We start from the raw sequence: 9,578 nt of genomic DNA on the forward strand, positions 1-9,578 counted from the left end.
ATAAGCAAGAATAGCCACCATGAAGGACAATCTCTCACCTCTCCCTCCCTCCTTCAACCAGGTTCTTTGATTTGGGGATTTCAATTATACCAAAAAAAAAGAAAAGGATAAAAAAAAATATTTTGGGAAGTTATACATTGAATTGAAATTTTAGGATTTTCATATGAGGGAGTTTTGATTGAAAATTTTGGGTTATTTTGTCATTGCCTATTTTAGAGAAATTATTGATCATATTTGGTTTCAATTTTTTGAATTTAATTTTTTTTAAATTGAATTTTTTTATTTTTAGTGAATATTTTTAAAATTTTCAGTAATTTTTTTTTTACTTTTTTAAATGTACCTTACTTAGATGTATGTAAAAAGTAAAACATTTATAAAAAAAAATACTTTAAAAAATTAATAAATACACAAAAAATATGAAAAATATATTGAATTTTCGTATATTTTTTGTATTTCTTGAATTTTTTAAAGTTTTTTTCACAAATATTATACTTTTAAGTGTATTTATGTTAGATGTATTTAAAAATTAAAAAAATGCTTAAAATATTTTAAAATTTTAATAAAAATACAAAAATACAAAAAAAATTAATTTTTTGAAAAGTGAATTTGAATTATGAAACCAAACAAGATTAAGTTTAGTTAGATTAAAAATGCTTGAGACTCTTAAATGAAGAGTTCTAGAGGTGAGTCACAATTTGATGTTTTGATATATTACATTTTCTTTTTTTATATCTTGTCACATCACTAGAATTGACATTAGAGTTCCAAAACTCTAATGGTCTCTACCATTCCTCTTAGTTAGCTACGCCACGTCACTGATTACGTTCCTATTAGTCCAGCCAACTGCCACGGGAAATTCCGGACTAATGAATAACTTAAATTTTTGGGTTTTTTAAGCTGTGTGTTTTGTGATTAGGCAAATATTAACTAGTGTTTTTGATGTATGGTTTAATATTGAAAAGTATATATAAAATATTTAAAAATTCTTTAAAAATGTTAAAAGTATATTAAATTTAGTAAAAAAATATCTTATTTTTTCAATTTTTTTGTCATTATTTATACTTGGGCACCTATTAACAAAACACTTTATTTATACTTCCAATAGTGCCTATATTACTTTTTGACATTGTTGGTGGATAACTGTTGCTGTTTGTTTTCTTATTTTTGTTCATTTTGCTTTGAATTTTGTTCTGTTTCACAGACTCACGCCTTTGGGTTAATGGTATCTGAAAACTTTGCTTTGATAATTTTATTATTGGGGCTCAAGTTTTTTTTTTTTTTTTAGGCTTTATTTCACAAGAGTTCAATTGGGTTCTGTTTCGTCCTCTTGGGAATACTTCATGAAGTACTGCGGGAAAACTACTCTAGAGGATCTGCGGGTTATTTTATTTTATTTTAAACTAAAATGGTGTCACCCTTGCTCCTAATTTTGTTTTATTTTTGTCATTTTACACAGCTAGGCTAGCTCCTTTTATCTCACATCTCCACCAGCCTTGCTTGTTTGATGTTACATGTTACGTTGCATATTCAATGGGGAGAAATTTCTTCTTGTATTGGTCAATATTGGACCACAAAGACTTGACTACACAAAATAAATAAATAAATAAATATCCACCGAGTTGAAAACCAAACTGAGTCATTACAATTTACATGATAAATGTATGTGCCTCAAAATCAATCCATTGTTACCCATCTTCATGATCAATCAAAGCTCCATTCCTCCTTCAATGACTATCTTCTTCTTCTTCTTTTTCTTTTTCTTTCTCTTTCTATTAGTCCCTTGTACTGCTCAGATCTCTTTCAACTTCACAAGTTTCAATCGAGACATTAACCACATCAACTGCACTGGAGATGCTAAATCCTCTGATCCAGTGCATCTTTGGGACAAAGCCACAGGAGCACTTGCAGACTTCAATATCCATTTCTCCTTTGTCATTAACTCACTAAATCAGATCCCATATGTGGACGGGATGGCATTTTTCCTTGCACCAGTTGGTTTCCCTATTCCTGATGTCCAAGAAGGAAGAGGTTTAGGCCTTGTCAGCGGTCAACAAATATTCAACCCCACGTTCAACTCATTGCCGACCAATCAATTCGTGGCAGTGGAGTTCGACACATTTATCAACAATCAATGGGATCCACCATTTGAGCATGTAGGTATCAACATTAACTCCTTGGTATCTGTGCAAAATGTGACATGGCGGTGTCAAATTCCCTCTGGAAAAATGAATCACGCCTCGATTCGTTACGATTCTAGTTCGAGAAATTTGAGTGTTGCATTCACCAGTTTTCCTGATGAAAACACCACAATCATGCAAGAGCTTTATCATATAGTTGATCTACGCAAGTATTTGCCAGAGTGGATTACTTTCGGCTTCTCTGCCGCAACAGGAACAATAGTCGAGACGCACACTCTTCACTCTTGGAGCTTCAATTCTAATATACAAATTGATCCAAATTGGGAGCCAGTGCCAGCATTTGCCAACCAAAATCAAAAAATAATAAACAAGAGGTGGGTACTAGTGGGATCTATAGGAGGTGTTTGTGTTTTAATCGGTGGGTTAGGCTTCCTTTGGTTTTGCTTGAAGAAGAAGAAAAAGAATAGGGTTGAAAATAAATACAAGGCTTTGTATGAGCTTCTTGAAGCCGAAACAGGACCTAAGAAGTTTTCATACCAAGAATTGGCCACTGCAACAAGATACTTTGTGGAGGAAGAGAAGCTCGGACAGGGCGGATTTGGTGGAGTTTATAGAGGTTTCTTGAAAGAATTGAATTCATATGTTGCTGTCAAAAGGGTGTCAAAGGAGTCTAAACAGGGTATTAAAGAGTATGATTCGGAAGTGAAGATCATTAACCGATTGAGGCATAGAAATTTGGTGCAACTTCTCGGTTGGTGCCACGAAGAAAGAGAACTCTTACTTGTGTATGAGTTTATGCCCAATGGCAGCTTGGATTCTCATCTGTTCAAAGACAACACCTTCTTGACATGGCTGACAAGGTACAATATCACTAAAGGATTGGCCGCTACATTGTTTTACTTACACGAAGAATGGGAACAGTGTGTGTTGCACAGAGATATTAAATCAAGCAACATTATGTTGGATTCAAAATTCAATGCTAAACTTGGGGATTTTGGGTTAGCCAGGCTTGTTGACCATGGGAGAGTGTCACAAACCACAGTCTTGGCCGGGACAATGGGCTACATGGCTCCTGAGTGCCTCGTGACAAGCAAGTCTAGCAAAGAATCAGACGTCTACAACTTTGGCATTGTTGCTTTGGAAATTGCTAGTGGAAGAAAGCCCATTGACCTCATGGCTGAAGAAGGTCATATGAGGCTGGTGGAGTGGGTTTGGGAGCTCTATGGAAGAGGAAACCTTCTTGAAGCAACGGATGCGAAACTGGGAGATTTTGATGAGGAACAGATGGAATGCTTGTTCTTTGTTTGGCTTTGGTGTGCTCATCCAGATTACAACCTCAGGCCTTCAATAAAGCAAGCAATTCAAGTTCTTGACTTTGAGGCTCCTTTGCCTAGCCTTCCACCAAACATGCCTGTGCCAACTTACTCAGCTCCTGAAAGACACGAGACGCAATTCTCCAGCTCTAGTTGCTACACCATCTCCTCCAACCATCCCTAGTTTTTTCGTCGTTGCCACAGCTTTCATAAGGTGAGGGATCATTTGTACTCAATAATCGTTATTATATTTCATATTTTTATTTTTTTGGTTATAATATGACTTATTTATCCCCAAAAAAAAAAAATAATCGTCATTTTTCTGTGCCTAATACACTCCCAATTCCCAATTGTAAGACGTTGTGGGAATCTTTAGAACGTATGAATCTTGAGGTATGATTGTGCCATTGAGATTGCGTTGGATATAGGGCAACATGAATTTTAGGTAGAGAAAGGTTCAAGTTTGTCATGACTTGGGTGTTTGAAGTTTTCAATGTTTCTATTGTATTCAACAATAAGAGCAATAGTTGGACAATTTATTTTAATTTGAGAAATATGTTGAAGCATATCTTAAATCAAGCTTCCTAGTCACGATGTAAATTGATATCATATCATCAAAAAAAAAAAAAAATGGATATCATAATTGATTGATCTCATGTATTAAAATTTTATTTTATTTTTGTCTCAACACAGTCTGAATATAATCTAGAATATGGTGATGTTCATATTTTAATGGCTAAAATATTTTTTTCTATCAATTTTATTTAACAGAAATAGGCAAATGGTTTAGAATGAAAAAAACAAAAATATTATGATTACAATTGATAAAATTAAAATTTTAATTGTTATTTTTATTATAAAAGTCAAATTTTAGGATTTTTTAAATAACTTCCCAAAAAAAAAAATGACAGGCCAGCCCATTTTGATTCCCGTCTTTTGCGAGATTTGATCAACCCAACCCACCTTCTCAAATGGGCCATCTGCTTTATTCAAGACTGGTGGACTATCCAACCACACACCTATTATTGCAAAGGTTTGAAAAAAAAAAAGGGTAAATTATCATGTCAATTTATATATTTTGATTATTGTATTATTTTAATTGACTTTAATTATTAATATTTTTTATGATTTAAAAATAAAAATATTATAATTTTAATTGTTAACATTTTTTTTTGATAAATACATATATAAAAAGCATATTTCATGTTTTCTAAAAATAAAATTATAAACATGATGATTTAGTGACTTAACATTAATTAATGCAGTGATAATTTTTCTAAAAATATTAATAATATTATCAATTGATACAAAATTTAAAATTAAATAAATTAAAATTATAAAACTATAACAATAAAAGTAACAAATTTAAATACATCGGTATAATTTGTTTAAAAAATAATAAGTAAAAAATAAGAGTATCTCCTAGAACCTTCCCAAACAAAAAAAAAAAAGGAAAAAAATTGAACCCTGCAAAATAGCCATATATCTACTTGTGCACCTCCTTTATAAGCAGCTCTTGCAATGCAAGACAATCTCCAACCATGGCCTCTCTCTGTCTCTGTCTCTGTCTCTCTCACTTGTGGCAACATCATCTGTATTGGTGGATTTGATGTTGATCAGCCCCAGCCCCCTCTCCCTCCCCCTCCTATTTCACCACCACATTATTCTTCCATAAAACAAAGTCGCATAAAAATTTTAAGATTATAATTAATTGGTGCCCCTCCTACATTAAATTCCTGACTCCGCCACTTTATACCCATATATAAATTTACAGTAATAAATTTATTGAATACAAATTTACAGATTTACAGTAATAAATTTATTGATTACAAATTATTGATTAAAAAAGAAACTGAAATTAATAGATTATCATTTTTTGCTGCAAAAAAAAAAAGGAAAAAAAATGAACTACAATATACCCATATCTTGTGATTCTTTCCGTTATTTCGAGCATGTGCACCTTTATAAATGCTCTTGCTAAATGCAAGACCATCTCCACACCACACCATGGCTTCTCCTTGTCTCTGTCTCTCCCTCTCTGTCACCTGTGGGAAAATCAACTGTGTTGATCAGCCCCAGCCCCCTCTCCCTCCCCCTCCTGTTTCACCACCACCACCACCACCATATGTACGTCGCTCGGCGAGGCCCCGGAGGGCCCCCCTCCGATTTGGATACAATGACGACTCCACCATCTCCGCAGCCTTGAAGTGATTGGGTTTCTATCGTATTCCTTTATCTTCAGGGCTGCGGAGATGGTGGAGTCGTCATTGTATCCAAATCGGAGGGGGGCCCTCCGGGGCCTCGCCGAGCGACGTACATATGGTGGTGGTGGTGGTGGTGAAACAGGAGGGGGAGGGGGAGGGGGAGGGGGCTGGGGCTGATCAACACAGTTGATTTTCCCACAGGTGACAGAGAGGGAGAGACAGAGACAGGGAGAAGCCATGGTATGGTGTGGAGATGGTCTTGCATTTAGCAAGAGCATTTATAAAGGTGCACATGCTCGAAATAACGGAAAGAATCACAAGATATGGGTATATTGTAGTTCATTTTTTTTCCTTTTTTTTTTTTTGCAGCAAAAAATGGTAATCTATTAATTTCAGTTTCTTTTTCAATCAATAATTTGTAATCAATAAATTTATTACTGTAAATCTGTAAATTTGTAATCAATAAATTTATTACTGTAAATTTATATATGAGTATACAATGGCGGAGTCAAGAATTTAATGTAGGAGGGGCACCAATTAATTATAATCTTAAAATTTTTATGCGACTTTGTTTTATGGAAGAATAATTATAATCTTACAAGAAATTAGTGATTTAGAGACTAATATTTAGAGACCAATTAAATTTGGTCTCTAAAAGTCATCATTTAGGGACAAAAATGAATTTTTTTAAAAAAAGCCATACAAACCCTCCATATTACTTCTATGAGATGGATATATACCGTATTTGACCAGTTGATCCGCGCTTGATTGATATGGTTAAGAACTGGGAACCAATATATTTGGTTACTAATGTGTGTTGACTTTCAGAGACCAAATTTAGGTCGTCTCAATAATAGGCAAATAAAATCTCATCCTCACGCCCTAATTTGTCAACTGCATGCTCTCGATCTGTTCTCTCTTCTCTCTGTCTAGGGCTCTGTCTAAGACTCTAATGGAGATCTACGATCTTCAGCTTCAATCGATCTCATTTTCATGATGGATCTCATCTTCATGATCGATCTCATACTCCAACGTAGATCTATCCTCTCTCTCTCTCTTCGTTTTCGCACCAGCACCCCTTCTTGCTCAGGTCTCTCTCTCTCTCTCTCTCTCTCTCTCTCTCTCTCTCTGTGTAATGTATATATATATATATATATGGCAGAATTTTTTTAGTGTGCAGGTGTTTGGATCTGTGAACTGGAAGAGAAGATGAATCGGTGCAGGGAGATTAGCGGGGTCTCGATTTTTGCATCTGACTCCATCTTCTTCCGTAAACCTCGATGAATCGGTGTTTGGTTTTATTTGTGTATCTTGAATCCCTCTGTAAAAGACCAATTCAGACCTTCGAGATGGCATCTCAAGTATATGATCTAACTTTTTCTGTTTTTTCATTAATATATTGCATTTTCATTAATTTTACTCTCAATTTCTGTATAAAAAAAATAATCTGATTTCGTTGTTTTTATCGAATAAATTCCAGTCATCAAACTAAGATTTTTGACTCTAAAGCAAAGATGGAGCTTCTTGACATCATTCTAACCAAGGTATACACTCCTCCATGTGTATTTTTGACTCTAAAGCAAATATAATTTCTGTAGTTTGCTTCTTAAATTTAATGTGATTTTCTATTGCTTCAAATTTGCAACTATTCATGATTTCATTAATTTATACATCGCATCAATGCCTTGTGGCTAAACTATTACGTGCAACTTTGCAGCTAGAGACTCATGGCGAACTTTTTGACAAAATTGTAAGGCTTTGATTGCTTTTGATTTAATGCATTGATTCTCATGAAAATCTTGTTCCACACAATTGGTGACCATGTTGGATTTTGTACGGTTTTTTTGAGGCAGTCTAGTAAAGGGAGGTTGAAACAAGATGAAGCAAGGAAGTATTTTCAGCAGCTCATAAATGTGGTGGATTACTGCCACAGCAGAGGTGTCTTTCATAGGGATCTGAAGGTGAGAAAATCACTGACTCTTGGTTTTAATTTCTGCAAATGGAGTCCTCAAAGTTTCAGATTTTGGATTAAGCGCTCTACCTCAGCAAGTTCGAGTATGTGACAGCTTCCTGTCTAATACTTCTCATCTGCATCCTACTAGTCGCCGGGGGGGGGGGGGGGGGGAGGGGAATTGATCTGCATCCTAGTAGTAAAAATTGTGTCAAAGTTTCAGGGGCAACGCTTCGTTTATTTTATCTATACGTATAGTATTGCATTGTTTAAACTCTTGATGATAGTGTGGCGACCATTACACATGTTTAAAACTGAGTTTCTGAACTCTTCATTCAGGGAGATGGGTTACTGCACACAACCTGTGGAAAACGAAATTATGTTGCTCCTGAAGTATGGTATAGTGTTTAATGCAATTTAACATATCTATCTCTTCCTAACCACACTTATTATCCTCATCACTTTGGTTGTTTACTTGTCTAGGTGATTAAGAATAAAGGCTATGATGGAGCTAAAGCAGATCTATGGTCGTGCGGTGTAATACTTTTTGTACTATTGGCAGGCTTTCTGCCATTTGAAGAGTCCAACCTCATGGAATTATACAAAAAGGTTTTTTTCTTTTTCTTCCAAATACCCTATGCCTTTGGGTTGTTTTGTTGTAATTTGTTATCCTGTCAATGGTTTTTCTTTTATTTTTGCTAAATTCGTGAAGTATTTAGCAAATCTTATTGCATTCTTTTCATGATATCCTCTAAGGAAATTTTAGTCATGAGGTTAGCGCGGAGAAGAGAATGACAAAATTTGTCTTATGCATGTTATTTGGGTGAGTGGAATCGTAGGTCTTTTGCTCACCCCAAACAGCATGCATAAGAGATCTATCTTATGCATGTTAATTAGAAGTTTGAGTTACATATGGTGTAGAAATAAGCATGTAAACCTCAAGGGTTTGGCCTAGTGGGTATAACTTGAGGTCTGGGAGTGTGCCCCCGCCAAGTCTCAGATTCAATATCCACTAATAGCAATAAGCTCCATGGGGCCATGTCCATATAGGGCATTACCTTGGCTTTAAATGGGGCCCTCGCAAGTAGGTGGTGGGATTGGTCTTCTGGAATCATTCGAGGTGCACGTAATTTGACTTATTTGTGCTGTTGCCTTTGTTTTTAGAATTTTAAATAAAAGATTTTATAGAAGTATCCTGAACTTGTCCATAAGGTATCTGGCTATATCCTAGCTGTATCTGTTTTCCTGTTCAGTATATGAAAAACTAATTGGTTGATAGAACCCAAGATGGCAATTACTATGCTTTTATCAATTTGTAAAACATGCATATTATGTTATTTCATGTTTTTGTTTTTGTAACGCCCTCAAAATAATAACAATAAACCCAACAAATAAGACATGCATTGATATGTAAAAGTTCCACATTCTTCCATTTATCAGAATTCCATTACATATGTATTACATGTTAACAACAAAAACAAATGCCCTAAGGGCTTACAGCTTGCCAAGTTAACACTTGGTTACAACAAAAAAGTATTAACTCATATACATTAAGCCCTTGGCTTGAATTTACATGTAATAGATCAAAAAGTAAAACGACAACAGTGTGTCCGCCTCTAGCCTTCCAAGCTATGTCCTTGGAGGTGGCATGCTACCTGTACCTGAAAATGATATTCCCATATAGGGTGAGCCACAGCCCAGTAGAAATACACTAAACCAACCATGAACAATGACTAAAATATTAGCAATTGATAGACGGCTAACACTGATACATTCACATAAATCACATATTTATGTCATACGACTTATGAGTCCAAGTTACCTTTCATTTTCCCTTTTTCAACGGATAGGCATATAAGCACCACCCACATTCTAAACAGATATGTATAACAACAATATCCACATTCTCAGATAAGCAAATAAGCTATATCCACATTCTACAACAGATATGTATAACAACAATATCCACAGA

General features: G+C 34.9%; 1 protein-coding gene across 1 annotated transcript; it reads left to right on the forward strand.

Moving 5' to 3' along the window:
- The first annotated feature begins 1,137 nt into the window (after window positions 1–1,137).
- On the forward strand, window positions 1,138–3,752 carry LOC114323681 (L-type lectin-domain containing receptor kinase IX.1). The gene has a single exon (XM_028271343.2). The coding sequence runs from the start codon at window positions 1,662–1,664 to the stop codon at window positions 3,633–3,635; it is 1,974 nt and encodes a 657-aa protein (XP_028127144.2). The 5' UTR covers window positions 1,138–1,661; the 3' UTR covers window positions 3,636–3,752.
- The last annotated feature ends 5,826 nt before the right edge of the window (window positions 3,753–9,578 follow it).

The sequence above is a fragment of the Camellia sinensis genome, chromosome 12, assembly GCF_055761805.1.
Source record: "Camellia sinensis isolate YWXY chromosome 12, ASM5576180v1, whole genome shotgun sequence".
Taxonomy (NCBI): Eukaryota; Viridiplantae; Streptophyta; class Magnoliopsida; order Ericales; family Theaceae; genus Camellia; species Camellia sinensis.